A 24,463-nucleotide genomic window follows, 5' to 3' on the forward strand; every position below is an offset into this window, starting at 1 on the left:
CAGACAAAGTGAAGGATTCTGCCTGAAGGATGTAATGCTTTATAGCAGATGTACTTAATTTTTTCTACCTTAAATAAATTAGCAGTGTTAGTCAAGGCAAGTTGAAGATATGATGCATTTCAGTTTTTCCATGGATACACAGGGAACTTCAATCTTCAAGACCGTTGATGCTTCCTTCCTGCAACTCTGCATGTTATCTGGTACTATTTGGGGATGAAAATCACACTTTTAACAGGAAATTAACTTTTCAAAACTTCTGAAGCTCTTGTAACATGGGTCTCAAATGCTGTGACCTGAGTCAATAGCATGATTGCAGGGCCAGCGCAGGACCACCAAGATGATCAGGGGTATGGAACATCTTTCATACGAGGACAGGCTGTGGGAACTGGGGCTGTTTAGTTTGGAGGAGACTGAGAAGGGGAAACTGATCTTATTAACATTTATAAATATCTAAAGAGTGGGTGTCAGGAGGTTGGGACATCCCTTTTTTCTATAGTAGATAGTAACAGGACAAGGGGTAATGGGATGAACCTGGAACACAAAAAGTTCCACTTAAACATAAGAAAAAACTATTTCACTATGAGGGTGAGGGAGCCCTGGCACAGGCTGCCCAGAGGGGTTGTGGAGTCTCCTTCCTTGGAGGTCTTCAAGACCCATCTGGACATGTTCCTATGCGACCTGATCTAAGTGAACCTACTTCTGCAGGGGGATTGGACTAGATGATCTCTAAAGGTCCCTTCCAACCCCTACCATTCTATGATTCTATGATACTGAGTGGCATACGTCTAAGAGTAAGAATCATGGTAATAAATTTCAAAGCTTCACATCAATATGATCTAACACTTGCTTCCTGCTCTGATAACCTATTATAGAAATCTCTTACTTTGCTTTGGTGTTTGCATGTCAGTGGTAGAATTCTATGAGAGCATGACATTTTGCATTTATTGTGTGGTTAATTCTTATGCAATATAATACGTCTTCCTCTACCAATTTCACGTAAAATTAACAGAAACTGAAGGGTGCAGACACACATGATGAAGAGCTATGTATGTTTGTGTTCAATGGAAAAAAAAAAAGAGTAGGTAGGGCATCATGCTTTGGTTTGTTGACCTTGACTGATGTTAATAGAGTGAAACAACTTTTTCCTTAAGAAAAACGTGTTTGCATCAGTGAGTCTTCAGTAATATGCAGTACTGATTTGTCTGAGGGCTTCTTTTCCCTGCAACATAAATAATTCATCTAAATATTTTTATATTAGTAGTATATTAAGGTGTCTTTTTCTGTGCTGCTCCTAATATCACACAGTATTGAATTTCGTAAGAAGTAATGGTACTCTGTGTGCACTTGTAATTAATCAGTCATATGTTTGATTATTCTCTACACTAATTTGCCTTGATCATGACTATTTTCACATTGATTAATATCTTATTACTTCATTTAATAGCATTTCTCAGCTATTTAAAATGAATTAGGTTTATTGTTACATGTTACAGAACTTCATGGGTTTTGTTCAAGAAAAAAACCCTTTGTTTCTAACTTGGAGATTTTGTTACAACTTGATAGATAAATGTTGAACCTGTGCACAAGTACTGTACATACTGAAAATGTTTTCAGGATCATAGTACTTGCTGTTTCAGTATGCTGAGAATTTTCTCTGCGTACAGTGGTAAGGTCTCAGAATAGCATATGAGTCAATTCCCAGCATGGCTTTATCAAAATTATTCTTTGAACTGCACATTATGTCTCAACAATGTGTAATCTGATCTGCTGAAGTACACTAGGAAGGAATTTGCCCCTGATAAGACTCTAACCTGAAGCAATCCATTGTCTTGTCTGGCTGTTACCCCTTGCACCTTAACACAGAATAGTAAAATGGGGAATTTATCGTATTTGTGGAACATAACTGTTTATCTGTCTCACTGGTAGGAGTGATTGATACTGTGTTGACTAGTAGTCTGTTATACTGGCTCTTGCCCTGCTACTTGCCTGCTTGGGAAGCACCTCTTGAATTACTGCAATTGGCAGTCCAGCATTTTTGGGTCTGCAATCAGCAGTTTCAGTTTGCTGTAACATTAGGCTTTATAATGTATCCTTTAGTGCGCTGCTTCATGCATAGGTCACTTCTCCATGTAGTAGGTGAGAAACAGATACCTATGAATCTGAACCTCATTATCTATCACAGTGTAAGTTAATGTTGCTGAGAAATTGGAGCCCCTTGGAGAAAGCTGAAGCATATATTGTTCTCTTGATATCACTTATCTGTCTCAATTTCTGTAGCTATATAAAATACATAATGAAGGTCATAAAAATTTGTTTCAACCACATTTCTCTGCCTGTTTCTTCCAGCTCAATGTGACAACTTAAAAGCATTACTATGAAATTAGTTTAGATTCAAGTGTCAGTGAAAACAAAGCTTTACCTTTATTGTAAAGGAATACAAGTTAGAGTGGTTCCAACCTAGAGCCTGAAGGAACTTACCATAGTGTTGAATGAGGGTGGAAGTGGGCTGTGGGAAACAAGACAGCCTAAAGTGCTCCTGGGAGCCCATCTAGGGAATCTCCTTTGTCACAAGAGTGGCATGCTAAAATAATAAAATGGTTTGGGCTGGAAAGGACTTTGAAGATAACCTGCCCCCTGACATGGGCAGGGACACCTTCCTCTAGACCTGGTTGCTCAAATCTCCATCCAGTCTGCCTTTGAGCAGTTCCAGGGATAGGCAGCCACAACCTCTCTGGACAAACCCATTCCAGTGTCTCACCACCTTTATAGGGAAGAACTTCTTAATAGCTAGTCTAAATCTATCCTCTTTCAGTTTAAAACTATTACCCCTCATTCTATCACTACACTACCTGGTAAAGATTCACTTCCCATCTTCCTTGTAGACCCTTTTGGGTATTGGAAGGCTGATAGAAGGTCTCACTGGAGCTTTCTCTTCTCCAAGCTGAACAACCCCAACTCTCTTAGACTGTCTTCAAAGGAGAAGTGCTCCATCTCCCTGATTTTATTTTTTGTGGCCCTTCGCTAGACCAAATCCAACAGTTCCATGTCCTTACATTGGAGGCCCCAGAGCTGGACACAGTACTGCAGATGGTGTTTCATGAGAGCTGATTAGGGTGAGAAGACAATCCCTCCCTTGACCTGCTAGCCTTTTTTGATGCAGACCAGAATGTGGTTGGTTTTCTGGGCTGCATGTGCACTTTACTGGCTTGTATTCAGTTTTTCATCAACCAACAGCTCCAAGTCCTCTTCCACAGAGCTGCTGTCAATCCACTCATCACCAAGTCTGTGTTGTGGGTTTCCCAGACACAGGTGCAGGACCTTGCTCTTGGCATTGTTGAATCAAAATCAAAATTTCAATTAAAAAAATTAATATTGTACTTTTCATGTTTGAAAGATGCTTTTTGCATATCTTAAAAGGTTAGAAATGTTATTTGTTTCTGAAGCAGGGGATGATTGGATAATACAAGTCTAGAAGTTGGGGAAGCTCTTTATCTGATACCGTATCACTGCTCCAGTTAGACACTAAGATGTTTGACAATGGGTCACTTCAGGAGGTGATTACTAATTTCACTTTGATACAGGGAAACCAGTCCAGTTGCCTTTCACCTTTGCTAATACCATGTTTGTGGATTTGTAGATCATTTTTAAACCAAAAAAGCAATCCTTAAACATCACTACCATGCAAAATGCTGATGTTGTTGCAGGCTTACAAAACGCCTATTAAAATTTCCCAAGTGGAGGAAATGACCATGACAGCTGCAGTGAGCACTTCTGTCATAGAGCATGGGTGCACTTCTCTGTAGTGGGAAAGGGAAAGAGTCTTCAGATTGTGCCTTTTGAAATATATATATTTAAAAATGAATCAAAGTTGGTGTAGCAGGGAATAGCAGTACAGGTGTCAATCAGTAATGTGCAGGAGTGAAACTGAACTTAAATTGACAAGTTGGTAAATAATGAAAGGAAACTTTTCTTTGTATACAAAATACAATGAATTTTTTATCAGTTAAAAAGAGAGGTGTGATTATGTGAAGTAATGCATGCTGGGAAAGCCATAGGTTGTTAGGAAGGGACTGTGATACAAGGTTATACAATATCGTCTGCTCACAGTGACCACTTTTATTGCATGCATACTCTGATGAAAAAACACTGAGTTTAGGGGATGAAGTATCTATACAAGACATGAGGTGATAACATGAGAGTGAGATGAATATTTTGTCTGTACTTCAATTAGAACAGTATTCTTTTTTTTTTGGTCCCGATGTCACAAGTTTTATTCAAGTTTAATTCTTCTTTGTGAAAGAGAACCTGACTATAGAAGGCTCTTAATTTCTGAGATTATGAAGTCTTCTAACATTCTGTTTAAAAAGATAAGCTGATGTTCCATTTCTTATGGTATTATCTGCTCTGGATCATTTTCCTCATATTAAGAAAAATTGACATGTTGGTATCTTGATTGAATATTGACACGGTAGACCTGGGACACACTGGTGTCATTCGCAGAGCATTAAAAGGCTAAATGAGGACAGTGAAGCCAGGTCATTTGGCTTTTCTCAGCATTTGTGAAGTATGAGGCTACACCAGATCAATTCTGTAGAAATTAATGTAATGTGACGGGTCTGACTATCAGGGGCTTTATAGTTCTTCCACATTCTGCAGCAGTGCTGTCAGAGGATTGCTGTCAGCTCTGCTGTATTTCTTTTTTTAACTTTTTTTTACTGTTGCTAAAAAATAAAAAAAGATAAATTCTAGTGTCAGGCACTGAATTGTTAATATAGTCTCATGACTTAAAGATGCTGTGATTTGCCTTCCTTCCTCTGTATGCATGTGGTAGCACCACGTTAGCAAGATTAACAGTACGTGCAAATTATTTATTTGGTGGTATTTCCATACTTGGGGATTAACTCCATTTTCTTTGATTAGAAGCTTTTTTGCTTAATCATAGAGGAAAAAAAAATCCCTTTTTTCTCATTTAATTTTTCTTTTTAATGCTGGGTAAGTATGATAAGGAGGGCAAGACGACAGATGATCTTTTTAAAGACAGTTCTTAGCAGTGAAATTCAATTTTCATGGTGACCTTAATGTACTTGAAAGTTAAAATAAAGGCTGGCTTTGTATGAAGTAATCCATAAATTGTTAACTATTTCATCTGTTTTCAACGAATTTAAGATCAATGCTATAACCCTGTGTGTATATGTATTTCAGGTATGAATAATGAGTTATTATGAAGAATATTTTGTGGAATATTGTGCAGTCTTGCTTCCTCATTTGTCAGATTGTCATAAAGTTTTCATTAAACAAAAGGAAGCCCTTAGATGTTATCTACATATATGTTTATGTCTATTAAGCATTGGGACAGCAATGACTTCTACAACTGAAAGGAGACATTACAAAATATTTGGGGGTTTGAGAGAGAAGGTGAATTTCAGATTGCCTTATTGTTACTGTTAGTGTATAATTTCACAATAAACTGCTGATTGAATGGTACAAGTTTGGACATGGGGTGATATGCTTTGCTATTAGATGCTACTAGTGCTTTTGCACTACTTGCACACATAACTTCACATTTTAAAGGCTTTTGAAAATAAATCCTTCACTGAAATGAAATGTGATGTGTTGGTTAAGAATGCTTACCTTTTTTCTTTTGCCATCTTTACTCTCCTGCTGGATTTTTAGGTTTTGCATAGTAGTGCTATTTTTTTTAACACCTTTAAAAGCAACGTTGATATGAACAGCAGCAGTATTAACCCAAGTACACAATTCTTCCTGCTGTGAAGCAAATGAAGCTGACTTCTTTTATATGCTGATACTGCTTCTTGTTCTGTAGTTGAGAAAAAAGCCCAGAATTTAATTGAAAAAATATGTAATGCTCTTGATATTGTGTGTGATCTACACACAATATCAGTTCTTGGGTTTACCCTGAGAATATATTTTCAGTTCTTAAGGTTTCTGTGGATAAAGATTACTCAAGAAAATACCAAACAACAGATATTTGTATTCTTTGATTTCTCAGTTGCCCCAGGGTATCTGTAACTACTGCTGAAGTCATTGTTGTTCCACTTACATACTACTCATAATAAAACAGCATAGCAATTCATGTAGAAGCATAAGTGATCATCTTAGGCTGCAAAGCTTGTTGAATTGAGTTGTCCAACTGAGGCACTGAAGCGCTTATTGGTGAAAGCATTTGTAATTTTTGCTTTAGAATTGTTCCAGTACTGTGAGAAGGTGTTTATTCTTGTTTCCATTGGGTTTTTTCTGATCACATCTGATGCAGTCTCATAAATAAACAAGGATGAATTCTACCAGGCTTGCAAAGTCGTGTGTACTTTTGACTTATGTCATAACTGGGATTAAAAAAAAATGTTCCCATTTTCACACATTACTACAAATGTCTGGCCTCAGTGTCAGCCTTGTTTATTCTTTGTACTATTGTCCTCCAGAGAGATTTTGCCAGTTTGCCTTGATAACAATTTAACCCTGTAGCTGGTATGTGAAGAATTGTCTCAGTGGAAACTCTAACATATTTCTGGCTGTCTGACTTATTCCGCAATCCAAATAGGTATCTAAAAGTACGTAATACTTTAAAATTAAGAAGAAAATGTTGAGGACGTTCCTCAACAAGGAGAACACTATGGTCTTTATGTAATTTTTTAGGAGATGCTTCACAATCACTCAAAATATACAGATAGTGAGAATTACTCTAGACCTGTTAAAAAAGAGATCTGCAAAGATTTGAGCTCTGCAAATTGAGCTATTGTTGGATATAAGTCTTTATTGGTGATATAATCTGATATTGGACTTCGTTCATCTTCCGTCTACAGTAGCAGAACTTCAACATAACTCTCTATTATCTCTATTCAATGAAATCTGATGTTCATTGTTTTTTAATGCAAAGTGGAGCTTTTCTTCCCTAGCAAGTAGACTTGTAAATCTACCAGTGCTGTGGTTTAACACTGCTAGGTTTTACCATTCTATGATAATTGTATTAATGGAAATGTATAGAGTGATTTCAGAAAAAAACAATTTGAGCTGTTTTAGTCCTGTAATAGATAAGTCCTATAGATAACTTTGCGCAGCTGTGCATATGGATTGCTCAATCTTTGATTAAAGCCAGCCCTTGGGGACTCAGTTGGTAGAAATGTTATAAACATTTCTTTTCAGTAGATCTCTTAGCATCATCTCTCGCATATGTAGTTAATTTATGGGCAAGCAAGATAAATAAGCTTTGATTTTTGTAAAAGAAATCTGTGCAAACAAATATTTGTGTTATCACCCCTTGTTCCTTCAGGAATAATTCTGTGGGCCGTTGACAGGTTCAGTTTGAAGGTTCTCCATTCCACATTTACACTTTTCCACTCCCACATGACAACATGGTAGCTTAAACTACTTTAAGACTCGTCTGTCCTTCCTTGTAGCACCAGTCTGTGTGCTCCAGGAACCCAGCTTGTGTTCCAACAGTATGTATGCAGCTGTGGATGGGTGGGATCAGCTGGAAGCCTGGTTGTAGAGGAGGCTTTGGTGGTATCATGTTGACTTGCTGTGTGGATGCACAGTGGCGTAAAAGTGCTGACATACAAGAGTGCAGACAGAAGTGGAGAGAGTGTGGTGGTTGTATAGATCCTTATCCACAGCCAATTTACACAGGCAGTTGTCAGCTTCAGACCTTTAGGACACAACATCTTTAGCATCTATATGCAGAGTCATTCTTTGGACTTTCAGGAGTGAAATGAACGGGATCACTGTGGAGCCATGCACTGAAATGATTCTCATATGTACAAGTAGTACAAGTTCCTCACTGCAATGAAGATGCTGATGTTTTGGAGCATGCCCAAAAAAGGTGAAGGGTCTGGAGCATAACTCTGATTAGGAACAGCTAAGGGAGCTTGGGATGTTTAGTCTGGAGAAAACGAGGCGGAAAGGGAGACATGATCCCGCTCTACAATACCTGAAAGGAGATTGTAGCAAGGTGAAGGTCAGTCTCTTTTCCCAAGTAATGGCTTTTGCGCAAGGGGAAGTTGAGATTAGAGATTAGGAAGAAATCTTTCCCTGAGAGGGTTGTTAGATGCTGGCACAGGAAGATGGGGGAGACTCCATCCCTGGAGAGATTTAAAAGATGCATAGCTGAGGTGTTGAGGGACATGGTTTAGTGATGGGCCTGGCAGTGTGAGGTTAGGAGTTGGACTTGATGACCTGAAGGTATTTTCCAACTGAAAGGCTTCTGTGATTCCGAGTAACCTGAAAGTGCTACTGAGATAGTCTGTGACAGCCTGGAGATGGAAACACCACCTGCAAAACAGGTAAAATAAGGGACTAGCTTCTCAAGTTGGCCTTACTGCCTAACACTTAGATTGCAAATCGGCCTTACAGTGTTTACTGCCCATCTTTGAAAGGTGGCGTTCTGTTTAAGGTATAGAAGCAGCTTATCTGAAGTTATCACCTGTTATCTGATAAATTGAAGTGGTATGAGAGAAAATATATATGCTCTTTAATTCTGTACTTTATCTGAATGGTATTGATGTTGAAGAGAGCAATTTTTAACAAGACAGCATTAATGAGCATCCCTTGATGAGGGATGTATCTGTGAAGAGCTGTTAACGTAGCTCATAGGATAATGCTGATGTCACAGTGGATTGGCAGTGAGTTGTCTAAGAAATACTAATTGTATTCATTAACATCCTGACAAGAGCAAACTGGGAGTATGTACCGTAATCACTGTGAACAGTGAGGCAGTTCAGAGGTGCAATGTTTTCATGTCTGATTGCTTCTGTCCGTTGAAGAACAGTTTCTTGGAGAATTAGACAGAAATGGATCTCATAAAATGAGACAAGTTAGACTAAAGGTGTAAGAGACTCTCTGCTGGATTCTGAGACTTAATGATTGCTTAGAAGTTGGCAAGAATCTATTTCTGATGTTATTTTGTTAATTGATAAAGTTCAACAGTGTGGATTGAGCCAGGAGTACTTTTAGCTGAAGTAGTTGGTCAAGTATTTCCAATCTACTTGACTTCAAACCCTGGAGACATCAGTTATGTTAGTAGAGATCAATGAAGGAGACAGCAGCTTAATGATAAGAGATGAAGGGAAGAAGCTGACTGCAAGAAGCCTCTGTGTCCCAATGTTTGGAAAAGGTGCTAGACCAAAAGTATTTTTTAATAGTGGGAGTTTAGTTTGGGAATTGAAAGCAGATTCTCTCCAGCCTAATATAGGAATGCTTGAGTGTTACTCCTTGTCTGTGATGGGGAGGGAATCGTACTCATTTTCTGAATTATACCTGTTTATAAGGTTTTCTGTAAAACATAACAGCTGTCTCTTACTTAATACACTTGATACATACATAGGAAAGCCATAAATTCATGCCAGAAAGACTAGGCAGTTGACTGATGGGAGAGTGAGCCAAGTCTTGTTCAAAGAAAATTGTTCTCTTTATATAGTCTCTTCCAATTTAATTTTAAGTGGGGACCATGCCAGTTTAGTAAAGAAAGTGAAACTGATAAGAAAAGCATTTTTTATTTCAGCGATGATGTCAAGATTAACCTCAAATTCCAGACAGTGCCCATCTCTCCTGTACTGTTCGCTTATTGTTGTTGGTTGTTTTTTCCTGTTGAGTTTCATTTCCAGTTCAGTTGTTTTATAATAGTTTACAATGTTTGTCATTTCATTACTCCTAGTAATGATCACTTTTGAGAGTTGCATTGCTCCAACAGACGTCTTCTCTGTGCTGCCTGACATCTTCAAACAGTTCATGTCAGGTACCTGTTTACTATTTGCGTATGCAACTGACTGAAAGCTGGTAACATGGCATTTGTAAACATGCAAGCTTGTCAACCCTATCGTATATTTTTACTTCAAAGCACTGTGAGTGAAGAAAATGAATTGGAGTCTAATTGTGCTAAATACACTAAATAGCCTGTAAGTGTCAGAAAAGGGTTTTTTTCCTCTGTCAGACTATGAGTGCAGATTTTAAATGTTAAGTGATCAGTGGAATGATATAGCTGGGTAGAAAACAAATGTGCAGCAATAAACATTTTGAATTCTTAAACAGCAAAGATGTAGAAAGGCATAATTACTTTATTTAACAGCTTTTCTTCACTGCTGTTGGGACACTTTCATACAATCATAGAATGGTAGGGGTTGGAAGAGACCTTTAGAGATAATCTAGTCCAATGCCCCTTCAGAAGCAGGTTCACCTAGATCAGGTCGCATAGGAGCACATCCAGGCAGGTCTTGAAGACCTCCAAGGAAGGAGACTCCACAACCCCTCTTGGCAGCCTGTGCCAGGGCTCCCTCACCCTCACAGTAAAATAGCTTTTTCTTATGTTTAAGTGTTTCTAGCTATTATAGAAAAAAGAGATGTCCCAATCTCCTGACACTCACCTTTTATATATTTGTAAATGTTATTAAGATCCTCCCTCAGTCTCCTTCAGACTAAACAACCTCAGTTCCTGCAGCCTTTCCTCGTATGAAAGATGTTCCATTCCCCTAATCATCTTGATGGCCCTGCACTGGACTCTCTCCACAAGTTCTCTGTCCCTCTTGAGCTGAGGAGCCCAGAACTGGACACAATACTGCAGATGAGGCCTCACCAGAGCAGAGTAGAAGGGGAGAACCACCTCCCACTTTGGTCACTTGTGCTACAGAGTGATTAGTGTGATGGCTAGAAAATATAAAATGCTTGATCATAAGTTGGGCCGTGAGTACAACTTCATCAATTAACAAGTATGTTATTTCCCTTTTGAATTTTAGGTTCATATTTGATCTTCTGTAGTGAGTGGTTAATATGATAAAATATTTTTTCTTTGAAAAAAGAATCACAATAGGGTGTTCCTCTGCAGTGTTAAATCATAGCTTTCTGTGTTAACAAGATTTTTCAGGAGTTTTCACTTGCTCATGGATCAGAAAGGTCATTCAAAGAAATTGAAATTGCCTGTTATCTGAGAGTGTGGGCAGAGTGGATTGCAAATGGTGGGCACTGAAGGTCAGGAAATTCATTTGCAACAGAGAACCATAGGGAGGACAGTGGTGAGCAGGCTTGGAGCCAGCAGTAGTGTTGAGGATGTAGGATGCTTTCCCTCAGCAGGAGAGGGAAGCAAAGCAAAGGTCATGATTACCCTGTCTTGCTTCCACTTGTGGCCTCAGCTGTGGAGCAGCTTTGGAGCAACATGAAGAGGGCAGTGCCAGCTCTGTACCATGCTGCAGTTCTTTCATGGTTGGCAAATCTTGAAGTGTCTTTTAGGTAATTTTGGAAGTCACTTTACCATGGCAGGAAGGTAATCGTCTGGTACTGGTGAAGGAGAAAGCCCATTTTATGTTTATTGCAGCAAATACCCAAGTCAATGTGTTGTCTGTTGCTGTGACACTATGTAAAATAGGATGTTAATATACCAGGTTGCTTACTAGATTATTTTTAAATGTCTTGTGTTAAAAGGCAAACTTTTTAGAGCCTCTGTAGAGAAGGCTTAAGTATGTATACACTGTTGTAAGAACATGTGTATATCCACAATGTTTCACAGAATCTCAAGGGCTGGAAGGGACCTGGAAAGATGATCAAGTCCAACTCCCCTGCCAGAGCAGGACCACCTAGAGTAGGTCACACAAGAACTCATCCAGGTGGGTTTTGAATGTCTCCAAAGAAGGAGACTCCACAACCCATCTGGGCAGCCTGTTCCAGTGTTTATCTAGTAGTATTTTGATTCACTGGCGATGAAGTTCTTGAGTTGGCTCTTACATGTAAAATCAGACTTGACTGCAAAGTTCTGTACTTGAGAACAGACTTTGTCAGTCTTACTGAGAACAAGTTTCAGTATGCTTCATTTCACTATTACAAATACATAAACGGTGGATGTCAGGAGGTTTGCGCATTACTTTTTTCTGTTGTAGCTAGTGATAGGACAAAGGGTAATGGGATGAAGCTGGAACACAAAAAGTTCTATTTATATATAAGAAAAAACTCTTTCACTGTTGAGGTGAGGGAGCCCTGGCACAGGCTGCTCAGGGAGGGTGTGGAGTCTCTTTCCTTGGAGGTCTTCAAGACCCCTCTGGACACATTCCTATGCAACCTCATGTAGATGGATCTACTTCTGCGGGGGGTTGGACTGGATGAGCTCTAAAGGTCCCTCCCAACCCCTACCATTCTGTGATTTTTATGATGTAGAATTTTACAGTGAGAAATGGTCAAATAGCTGATAAGGAAAAAAGAAAAAACAAAGCCTGAAAGCATGGCCTTGGATATTTGTGCAGGATGGGCTGGAGGGAAAGCAGTGCAACTGAAACCAGGATTTCCAAGTGTCATTTGGAATCCTGTTACTGAAATCAAAGAGTTTGTCACCTTTTCACTTGGTTTTTTTTTCAGTTAAAGAAGGTAACCCATAAATCCCTGAACACTAGCTAATTGCTTTAATTACAATTCTTGTGTGTTTGGCCTTAATTTGTGTTCATCAGTTGCTTCTATTTGTTGCAAATGTGACGTTGAAGGAGGTCTGAAAAAGAAACTAGAGCCAGAAAAAGAAACTAGAAATGTGAAGGACATAATTAAATGAAGAGGCTAAAATGCCATCTCTTAAGCTCATGGTGATATCATCACAGACTGTGTTACACTGGCTAGATTTACTGATAGTTCAAAAACATGGGTTTTTAGGAGCTGCTGAACACTGGAAGTTACCTTCCTCTGAAGAAATCTTGCATAAGACCTCAGGAAGGTCATGTTTAAATGTAATAGCGTGAAAGAGCAACATAGCTTTTTATGAAGGACATGTACAAAAGGGTAAATAAGTCTGCTTTCTGTTGATGCAAACTTGTGCTTTAGGATGTAAGTAAGATGAAGTTCCTGGCTTTTTTTCCTGTACCTATTCCAAAAGCTAATGCAGTGGCTGCTGTCAGCTTTATGCTATGGTTGAGCGTACAATCAATTACTGCTGGGCCAAATAGAAACCAACTTTTTGTCCCTTACTGTGGCTAACTATGTAAAGTGTCTCACTACCACTTGCTGTCTTCCCTATCAAAATGGAATATAAGTGATCTGTAATGTTAAACACTGAGCTCTGTTTTTCAGGAAACTAGGAACTTGGGGTAAATCCCCAAGCAGAATCTGTAGCAGCTGCCTGTTGTGCTATTGGAGAGCCTAAGTGGAGCAGCTGAAACAAAAGAATCAAAAGGTAACAACAGATGAAGCCACCAAAGGATACATTAAAATCCAGAGGCTTTTATGTAGAAAGATGGATCAAATGAAAGATTCACTACTTCAATTCTAACTAATTGATTTCTGTTGCTTAATTTGGAACAAAACCTCAATGCTACAATGGATCCAAACACATTCATCCTTTGCTTACGAAGCAGAATGCTGTAATTAACTAAATTGAATGTTTCTTGAAGCTCTTTCAAAGAAAATACTAAACTCTTACAATACGTTGGATAATCTGTCTAGCTTGCTTGACATAGTTCCAAAGCAGCTGAGATTTGAAATGTTTATGAGACCAAGTAGTCCAGGTTTCCTGTTTAGGTAAACACTGTTCCAGGTATCATAAGATAAAGGGTAAAGGGAAGGAAAGTGATGGAAAACTGGGGGTTTTTGTTTTTGTAGTGGAATAAAATAAAAAATAGAACATCAGAGTTTAAGTTGCACAACTTGAATCAGCAAAACCAATTCACCTTGTAGAACTGTTTCAGCATTTATATGCCAAATGGCTAAGTTCCTTTAACTGTTATTTCCTTAATCTTCCAGTATCACCTCTAAAATATGCAGGAAAAGCTACTCATCTTCTTAATTGGCTTTTTCACTTAGGCAGCTGGTCATTTTGTCAAAAAGCTATGTGAGCCAGGTAACTCTTTACTGACAACTGCAACTAGTCCAGATTGTGATGTATCTCCATTGGGAAGTGTGTATTAAAATTGTAATTACCTGTTGTGATTTAACTTCTGATTCCTGCACAACTTCTGGTTTTTTTTTATAACTAACTCAGGAAGTTTGACACACCTGGAGATGTGTTGGTAGACCTTGAGTGCTCTAGAGGAGAACTATCTAGAGATTCTAGGAATATGAAAGAAATAAGAATATTAAATGTCATGTAGGTGATAAACTAAAAATTTTACAAAGCAATTATAGTACTGAAGTTTAATTGTGTTTATTATATCTTGTTGCCTTCAGTTGCAATATTTAAGTGCATTAAGGTACAAAATTTCATTTTGTTTATAATAATCATCTTCTGAGATTATTTGGACAGACTCTTAGTATGTTTTTAGAGGTGCAATAATTAGAAAAACAGAATGAGAGTATGGAACAGTTGCTTGGCCAGATACGAGTCCTGTTGCTTTACATTTCCATAAGATGTTCTTCCATATGTCAGGAGTTTTGAGTATGTATCTAGGTGATAATAAAAGATGAATTCCATCTGTTTTGTAGATGTTGTAAAACAAGATATCATTTGAAAATGATAGTATGAAAGTAAATTAAAAAAATTAGGAAGGAAAGCTTTTCAATATGGTTCTCACTCCATTCTGTGTAGCTTTTTTTAAAAAAGAGGAGATTGGAAGTGGTATTTTCCCATATTCTAGTTTGGTGGCAAGTAAAACAGACTGAATAGCGTATCCTGAAATAAAATGGAATGAGATACTTTAACATCTCATGTAATCAGATACGATAGAGTTCTTCTCAGTGTTCCCTGGCTTAATATTTCTTTGTATTTCCTGCAGCTTTTGTAAAACGTAACTGGTAGTATTACTTTTTAGAGCTGTGTCTCTCCAATGCTAAGGGAACTTCGCAGACTTTTAATTCTGTGAAAAAAGGAATCTGGCTTTTTCATCCTATTGTGCCAACCTGTCTTGCTCTGGTGATAAATTTGGAGCCACAGGCAGAGTCCCTGTCTAAAGAGATGACTAATAACTGATTTAAAATATATCATGTGTGGCTGTTGTGCTTCTACAGATTACATGTTTTAATGTTCAGTTTTATTCTTTAGTCTGTAGCTTTGTGTGGGAATTCAGTGTTTTAGGACTTGATTTCATTATAGTACCTACTTGTAAAATACTTTGATTCCCCAACTAGATCTAGCTAATTATTTATGAGATGTGTACTTAGTACCAAGAACTAAGAAATGGCAGCAGGACAAATAGAAAACTTGTTATTAGTCTACTTTTTCTCATGTTAAAGCATCATACTAATTTGCATATGATTCAATTCCATTTTATCCTGGAGAGGGGTAGTGATGTCAGACTGACTTGTTCTTCAGTCAGTAATTTAGAGTAGTGGTGCTGTCTTTCCTCTGTGCTGTCTTCTTCCAGGGTTTGAACTTAAAATCCTCTTGCAGTTACACCAGGAAGTACCATGAAGTTGACTTTTCTCTCAATTTCTACAATGGGCATCTTTGCATTCCTCAGGATCCAAGTGCCCCATTATAATATCCTGGCAGTACGTTACACCTAGCAGCCTGAGGGATATGTCTCCAGATGGAGTAATTTATATGTCAGTGAATCTAGCTATGTTCTCTTGTCTCTTATTGTACCTGCTTGGCCATGGTTTGTATTATGATACCATGGAGAAGCTGCAGAGCGTTTGGTTTTCAGATTGGTTTCTAGAAGCAGGTAGTTGAATATTATGTGTACTAGTCCATTTTAAATGTATGAAGTGATATTTGCTTTTTAACATCTTTACTTAAATGAAATGTGTTACCTTGTGACAGACTTGCAAAAATTACGTTTATGTGAAAATGTTGTAATTGTTAACATGTCAAGTAACTTACCAAGACTCTCTGAGTTGTGCAATGTCCTCTGGCCAGGGGTGAGATGGCAGCAGGTGTGCCAAGCCAGCCCTTGCCCCCTGGGTCTCAAGCATGGAAACAACCTGCTTTAAAGTCTAAGGATGAACTGAAGTCTCTTCAACCCCAATGGTCCCAATATTACCCTATTTCTAATGTCTCCTAGGTATTCTGTCAGGAGTCCCTTTGAGGAACAGTGAAGTACGTATCGTAACGGCTGATGAGAGAAAGAGAGAAATCTAATTTACTTGTACTTCTAGTTTATTTACTAATACTTTACAGACAGATAGTGGGAGGTAATGAGCTATTTAACTCATGTCTCCTCATCAGAAGTCCCCTTGAAGTAGTCAGTTGCAATGAATCTGAGAAACAGTCTCCAGGAAAACTAGAAGTGAAGTTTGCCACGTCTCCTCCTTCTATGCAATATTCTCCTCTTTGTTTTCTCCGTGTTTGATGACCATAAGAGTTAAATGCTGCATTTTTTATGTTATTTAATTAGTTTGTGCCTCAACAATAAATTCCATTTAAAGTTGGGAAAAAAATAGTGGGAATTTTATGGGAACAGTATATACACTATCCTGTATTTTGTTTCAGGATAATGTCTTGAACATAATAAATCAAATCATGGATGAATGCATTCCACATGAACGGGCCAACCGAGACTTTTGTGTTAAGTTTCCAGAGGAAATACGCCATGACAACCTTGCAGGACAGCTTTGGTTTGGAGCGGAAGTAAGTGTCTTGTGTTTCTATTACTTGGAGTTAATGGACAATTTTTTTTTGTGGCCAAAAGCCAGAAGTTTAAAGTATATCTTGAGGCTTCCTGAGAATGGTATGTCTAATTACAGAGCAAAGTAAACACCTTGGAAAGCTTGCTCAGTGGCTGGGTTTTTTTTTTACCTATGGTTTTGTTATTGATAGGTTTAACAGCACACTAGTTAATTCTTGTATTTCTCTGCTGTCATTATGACCACCTCTTAAAATCTTATCTTGTGAAGTAGCATTTGATTAGTATTCCTGATTTTATTTTTATCCTGATGAGGTATCTTGTATCTCATGCTTTGAAAATCATAGAAACAAACGAAGTTATATATATATATATGAATTTTAATAGGATAGAAATTTGTTTCCAACAGATGTAAGTGCATGCTGACACTTTATTTCAATGGCTACTTTATACTATAACTCATATTAAACAATCCTAACTTCACTGAGCTGACATTTGCTGCACCTAACTCATTTCATGTGTATGCTAAAAATACAATGACTTCTGTGCATAACACAGAAGCCCACTTTTCTCTTACCTGGCTTCTCTAAGACTTACTTCTACTGCAGCTTGTTGGAACAAGGCATTTCATAGTGAATAACATTTATTTTAATCAAGGAGTAGATGAAGTGTCAGAAAAAAGGATAAGATACACAAGATACTCATTAGTACTCATGTCTGTTGGCTTAAAAAAACTCATTGTGGTATCTGTGATGATATCCAACAGACCTGAAGACATTATGTTTATGTTGAGAATTGAGCATGGAGTAGTCTAGACATCCCCACAAAACACCGTGTTTTGTTGTTGTTTTCAACTTCATCTCTCCTGTATTTGAAGCAGTCTTCCAGCTTCTGCTGTTATCCATTCTTTTCTCTACCAGTTCCTCCTTTCTTTTTAATGTGTGTGCTCTCTTGTCAGTAGTTCCTATCTTTTTCAGTCCTATATACTTCCATACATTTTGTTTCTGAAACTTTGACAGTTGTTAGTTGTAGGCTCCTCTGAGTCAGGGAAGTCACAGATAGAAATTTTTTAAATGAATTTGAGATGTTAATACTTTATAGTCATGTCCTCAGCAAAAACAGGAGGTTTTTTTACTCATTGTCATATGATCCTCACTGCAGTCATCCAGGAGTCACTGGGTGTCACTGGAGTCATCACTGCAGTCAGCCATGCTCTCTGTTTTAGAATGCCGAGAGGTTGATACCCTGACTTAATATGCTTTCTTGGTAGTCAGGTAGGAGATTAGGTAATTCTTTTTTGCAACCACTCATAATGGTTTCCAGTGAATTGCATTATCTTTTCTTACCCCAAGGGATGAACAAACTAGGATTACAGCAATGAACAAACAGGAAGAGTGCCAGCCAATGTGGTGTTGTGGAAAGTGCTTGAGGGATTCACTGATACAGCCAGTATCTTACAGAAGGGGAAAAAAAGTCTCTTTATTCACTGTTTGTGTTGCATAAGCCAATGCTTTTACACTTTGCAAAATCAAACTTTCACTGTCTCTAAATCAAACCAACAGGCTGGAGAAACCTGTTGGTATCAGAGAAAGTAACACATGCAGTGATAAAGTAATGTGAATGTGTGCTACTGTAGACACTGTCTTGCAAATTCATTTAGTAAGGGAGACTGCCTGAACTGTTATGAATATACACTTACATATCATTATCAGTGCAATCACTCTGAATCATCAAAGAGTACCAATCAACAAGTAAGACTTGCCTTATCCATGCTTTCCCACAAGCACTTCTTTGGCTGCTAAGAGGTACAAATATAATCTGAGGCTGCTGGGATTGCTGGTCCCCCATATGGATGTGCAGAAGTGCCTCCCATCCAGGAGAGTGCAGAGGCAAAGAAAGAGACAGAGGTGCAAATGGAGATTAAAAAAACATAAAAAAAGAGAAGATAACTTTGAGACTACAACCACCTTGTATATTTTCAGTTAATACAGATATTTCCTTTAATGTAGCAAGTATGATTTATGGCAGTGCTTGTTGTATGCCAAATGCATCCCTAAAGGAATAAAAGCAGCAGCCAACTAAATAGCTGGGGTTTAGTCGCACATGTTTTTAAAAAGTGTTATTGATCTGTTACAGTAAAAAAATCTGCTTTTAATGTCTTTGAGTCAGAGGGAGTCAGTGTATAACTCTTGGAGAAAGGAGTCTCTTAAATAGCTGCTTTCCAGAAACTGAAGGGGGAGAGTCACTCTGACCTGGATCTTATGTTCTTTCCTATAAAATACATTCACAGCATCTGTAGGAGGCAGGGGACTGACCTAACTGGGTCTCTGGTCTGATAGCCAGTGCAATCAGTTGTGCTGCAAAAGGCATCACGGCTGCAGAATTTCTGTTCTTCTTGTAAGGAATAGATCTATTTTACAGAATCAATCAGTCTAACCTGAATCAAAACAGTCTGTTGATTGTACTTTAGTTGGATTCACTTCCTTCTTCTGCAGGCAGTCCTTGCATATGCATACATTGCCTATATATCTTACCAATGCTTATTGCCTAACTAACAAGAGAAGAGGTTTAAGTTGTTCTGGCAGCTCTGTCATTCCGGCACTTAAAGCTCTTCCTGTTCTCATGTCTGCCTGACTAAAGTGCTCCCGAAATTTTTATGTGAAGGCTAATGACTCTTGGCATACCATTCTTAGACTTTTCCTTCATTCAGTACTTAGCCCCAGTTTGTAGAAAATTATTTGTCATGTTCAAAATGTTAAATATTGTGTCTTGTGCTTTTTTTTCAAAGATTAAAGTGATTTGGTAAAAGTGAATATTTTCTCTCAACATATTTCATAGTGTTTGGCTGCTGGTTCAATTATTATGAATCGTGAAATTGAGAGTATGGCTATGACTCCATTGGCCAAGGATCTGACCCGAAGCTTAGAGGAAGTTAGAAATATCATTCGTGACCAGGCTTTAAGGGATTTGAACCTCTACACAGAAAAAATGAAAGATTCACTCAAGCATTTTGATGTCCTCTTTGCTGAATTTGAATTAAGGTAAAAGATCCAAAGTACATGTATTGTGTTTGGGCACTGACTTGGCTGCTACAGCTGTTGTGCAGCATGTTCGTTTTTGGAAGTTGGCTGTTTTGTTCTGGTTTTATGGGGGAAAAGTATATAATTTTTTTATCATAGTGTTTGAATTCTTCAGTAGCTTGTTGTATTGTTAAATTTTTGCTTCCAGTGTAGCAATAATGAAAGAAAATTGAATAGCTTTTTAGCAATCAGCATTTGCTCTCTTCAACTAAACTATAATCTTCTATTTGCATACTGGCATATGGCATTTGAGGGAGACTTTCCAAGACACAAAAGGAAGCCATAAATTGTTTTCCTAAATGTTTTCTTTATCTGTGGAAAAGCAACAAATAAGACAGAAACATTTTTAAGAAAATAAAGAAAGTATGATAACAAACAGGCTAGAGATTCCGAGTATCTCTTGTGCTTAGAGATACAAGCAAGATGCACCCAATGAGTTTAGGAAAGCAAATTGAATCTGTTGAAGGAAGTGCTTTTACACAGCTATAATTAACAAAAGAAACTCACTGATTTAAAAACTTGTGATCGGAAAATGACGTGGAGGTTTACAGCAAAAAAATAAATAAACCTGCTTTTGGGATTAAAAAAGTAACTGTTTATTGCATCAGATCCCATTGACCAAGTCTTGTGTTGTGATTCAGAATTTAAGCCAACTTCCTACATGTCTGTTACGTGTTTGATGATGTACACAGTTACAGAATGCTGAATAGGATTATCTGTCGATCTAATAGTATACAGTAATTCCTACCCTCAGTAGAACAAGATTCTTACAATTGAGTACTGCTCAAATTTTCCTTGGGAATAATCTATAGACTGTGCTGTTTCTCATTACTGTTTACTCTTCCTCAGTATTCATATTTTCTTGTATTATTTTACTCAAGTAAGAGGGGGTTTTTTTTTCTGATTCCAGAAAGCATCATTTATACTGTTACATTGGAACAAAATTTGAATTGAAAACATTGGCTAAAACCTTGTTATTAAGTGTGGCTTTGAGTGCAGACAGCAGTGACAATCAGTAACTGACCCTTGGGAGTAACTGTGCACAGTTTCTGGCCTGTCTGTACCAACTCTCTGCAAACAGCCTTTTTCTTTGAAGTTGTTTTGCAGATGCCTTTTTCCCCTCCTGTGTTACTTCTACTCTGCAAATGACTTCAGTAATATGGTGACCAAAAGCCACTTGTACCAATGTCTATTACCTTGTGAATTAGTGCTTTTGCATGTAATTGCATATAGAAACAATCTCTGCTGAGTAACTGCATTTCACTAATATCAGATAAAACCTTTCCAGATAAAATGTGCATTTCTGTTAGGTTCTTTTTCTCAAGGAAATGCAGAGTAAACAGTTCTGTCTTAGAGATGTGGCAATAAAGGTCCTTCTAGCACTTACCTCCCTGTGCCACGCAGTATGGAATTCTTACTGCTAAATGTGTGTAATTATATCCCAGACTTACCACTGAGTTACACTGCCTCGATCTGCAATAAGTAAATTGACTGCATTTCTTACAGATTCTTATGCTGTAAAACTCATTTCATACTCAATGCTGTCAAAATAAATACAAAATTGTATAGGAAAGGTTTGATTTTGTGTATAACAATGTTGTGATCATTCGCTGAAGCACATAAAATAGTAGCACATGATTTTATAATCTTTGTAGTTACGTGTCAGCCATGGTACCTGTGAAGTCACCGAAAGAATATTATGTACAGCAAGAGGTAATCGTACTTTTCTGTGAAACTGTGGAGAGGTAAGCATTTTAGTTAAGTACTAAACTTTAATTTCTGTGTCTACTATCAGTCCTTTGTAGAAATATTTGAACTGTAGTCTTTAAAAGGCAGCATGAAACACCACATCTTTTGCTTTTCTAATAAGTATCCAAGTACAAATTTAAAAAGCCTTCACATGCTCACCAGTCAGGAACCTCTATTTATTGTTTTGTAGACAAAAAAACCCATAAAAAGTTAATAATGTATTCAATCTCATCAGTTCTATTCCTATGCCTAGTTTTGGATGTGTAAATGAAGACTCAGCATTTAAATAAGCAATATCTGTTTAAGACATTAGGAGGTAATGATATTTTATGCAAGAATACATGGGAACATGATTCTAATCATCTGTGAAACTCTAGTGATGATCAGAAAGAACTTGTAAAGGGTCTTTAAAATCTTAGAGGAGTGGAGCTTGACTTTTTTATATGAAGGGATTTTGTCTTAAAAAACAAAAAGATCCATGAATTCATAAGTTCTTGTAGGAGTATGTGATAAGAAAAATACTAATTTGCTTGAAGTGTACAGTGTTTGCGGAAAAAGACATTTAAGATAGAGTCCAACTATTAACCCAGCACTGCCAAGTCCAACACTAAACCATGTCCCTAAACACCACAGCTACTTGTCTTTTGAATATCCCTGGAGTTGGTGACTCCACTGTTTTCTTAGGCAGTCAGCTCCAGTGCTGTTCCTAATCTCCAATGTAAACCTCCTCTGGTGCAATTTGAAGCTGTTTCCTCTTGGTCTTTTCTTCTAAGTTAGAAGCAGGAGAACAACACTCGCTTCTCCATAATTTCCATTCAGGGACTTGTAGAGAACGGTAAGGTCTCCTCTGAGCCTCCTCCAGACTAAACATTCCCAGCTCCCTCAGCTGTTCCTCATCAGGCCCTTCACCAGCTTTGTTGCCCATCTCTGGACACAGTCCAATACTTCTATGTCTTTCTTGTAGTGAAGGGCCCAAAAACTGAACACAGTATTCAAGGTGCAACCCCACCAGTGCTGAGTGCAGGGAGACATTCACTTTCCTGGTCTTCCTGGTCACACAAGCCCTGATATAAGCCAGGATGCCTTTGGCCATATCCAGCTGGTGAAATATCCAGCTGTAGTGAGGTTTAGAGCAATGTAACACTGTTTTCACAAGGAAGCTAGTGAACAATAGTCTGGATGGAATTATTAGACCAATTGACTATAAAAACACCCTTGTAATAAGTGTTGATTTTACAGTCATGTTAGGAGAACCTGTAAAGTAAGACCTTGGATCTGATGTGGTCAATACTTTTGTTACGTAGTGGAGGGGTACAGAGCACACTGCCACTGTCTATAGGTGACAGCAAGGTCAGAGGTGTTTCAGACATTTTAGAAGACAGGTTTACAACTCAAAATGGTCACAAGTAGGGGGAATTACTTTCCATCAGTCAGAGCTATTACATATATACATTTGCCCCATATGAGAAATTAATTATTGTTTTTCACTAGCAGGTTCGGCTACTCTTGCAGCAAACTGTAAGAATGAACAGGGAGAGTAGGCCATGTGCTGATCACAGCAGGACTAATGTGCAGTTTTGAGTGTTATCTTACTGGTATGGTAAAATCAGAGAAGTGTGAGGATGTTATGAAACTTATGAGAAAATAATTTGTGAAGAACGCCACGTGAGAAGCTGAAGCAAATTGGGGTTTAGTCTAAAGGGGGCTTAAGATACTTGAAGTTATTAGATGTCTATGAGATCTCCAATAAATATTAAATTTGTAGGCTTGAATAATAGCTGCTGTATAGAACTGAGGGGGTTTTTTTTAGCTTGGCTCAACAGTTTAGAGGGATTGACATAGATGATTACAGCAAATTTTATTTGCAAATGCAACCAAATAATTTCCACTGTTACTTCAAAACTGTTACTTTAAGATGAAAAACTCTAAGCACCAGTGGATTTCAACAACAAACTGAAGCTTGACATGAAATAGTAAATAAAAAGGGGAAATGTTATAAAAATGATTTTGGTTTTAACTGTCTATAAAAACTGTAACTTTTTAAAGGTTTTTTCTTAATTTTGTTTTTTGGTAAAGTAGAGGCTCCAGCAGTTATATATTTAGTAGTTTAGGTTGTACAAAAATGATCCAATAGTATCAGCTTGGTTTGGCATGTAACAGTCTTTTCATTTTTTTTCCTGAAATGTATTCTTTGAGAGTTTGATCTCTCACTAAATGAATTTCTTTTTCTGCTTAGAGCCTTAAGGCTTGGATACCTCACTCAAGATATGATAGATGACTATGAACCAGCTTTAATGTTTACAATTCCAAGATTAGCCATTGTATGGTACGTAATTCTTTTTTTTACTACACTCCATTATGGTTCATTGAAAGATTTATTGAAGTTTTCAGAAACTTCTGTTCAGAGTTTTGGCATGTTTTCTTTCATATGAGTTCACTTGTACTGTCTTGAAAAAAATCAAGAGTGTTATATTTTGTTTTTAAGTAATTACTACTTGCATCCAGAATGTCAAGAGGAACAAAGAAAGAAGGTAAAAGTCTAAATATTTTCGAAAGCATGAACATGGAACAATTCATCAGTCATCTTGCAGAAAGAAATTAAAAAATAAGGGACAGCAATCTGTTAATGTTAGAAATATTTTTTTGAAAGCACATATTTTGTCACTCAAAAACAGTATGGCCTAAGGACAGAAGTTTTGAAACCCAAACATTTCAATAGGAATTGCATGTTTTTCTTAATGACTCTGGGTTCAGAAGGATTTTGCATGACAAAACTGCGTTGTGACCCACTGAGTTAGGCTTAAATCTTTTTCAAGGAAAGTATTAACTTGTGTAATGTAAGTGTAGTTTTGTGGCCTGTGTTGACAGCCCAAGACAAGTGAATTAGAACAGTGCTTTTGCTTCATGTAAGTTTTGCAATATTGAACAAATCAGATGGGGTTTTTTTCCCTAATGAGTCTTCCTGACTCAGTAAGACAGCAGTTTCTCTGGAGTAAAGCCAGCACATTTTTAGTGTTTTACAATTGTGAATGTTTTCTAGTTAGCTAATATAAGGACTATAACTGAAAGAATAAGAAACCTTTTTTTAATTACTTCTGAGAGTTCAGCTTTATAGAACTCCAGCTATACCTGAAAGCCAGAGGAAGGCTCATTTTACATCAG

At 37.6% G+C, this 24,463-nt stretch overlaps 1 protein-coding gene across 5 annotated transcripts in view; it reads left to right on the top strand.

Annotated features, from left to right (window-relative positions):
* The window catches only part of ZFYVE28 (zinc finger FYVE-type containing 28), a 155,161-nt gene that overhangs the window by 77,298 nt on the left and 53,400 nt on the right, over positions 1–24,463 (top strand). For 4 of the 5 annotated variants that reach the window (XM_061993942.1, XM_061993943.1, XM_061993944.1 and 1 more), the window contains exons 3-6: positions 16,340–16,477; positions 19,311–19,513; positions 21,208–21,297; positions 23,538–23,627. In XM_061993942.1, coding sequence (XP_061849926.1) covers positions 16,340–16,477; positions 19,311–19,513; positions 21,208–21,297; positions 23,538–23,627 — 521 coding nt within the window. Of the gene's footprint in view, positions 1–13,087; positions 13,151–16,339; positions 16,478–19,310; positions 19,514–21,207; positions 21,298–23,537; positions 23,628–24,463 lie in introns of those variants that run through there. The other variant, XM_061993946.1, reaches the window with a different exon arrangement.

This window comes from Colius striatus, chromosome 3 (genome assembly GCF_028858725.1).
Source record: "Colius striatus isolate bColStr4 chromosome 3, bColStr4.1.hap1, whole genome shotgun sequence".
Taxonomy (NCBI): domain Eukaryota; kingdom Metazoa; phylum Chordata; class Aves; order Coliiformes; family Coliidae; genus Colius; species Colius striatus.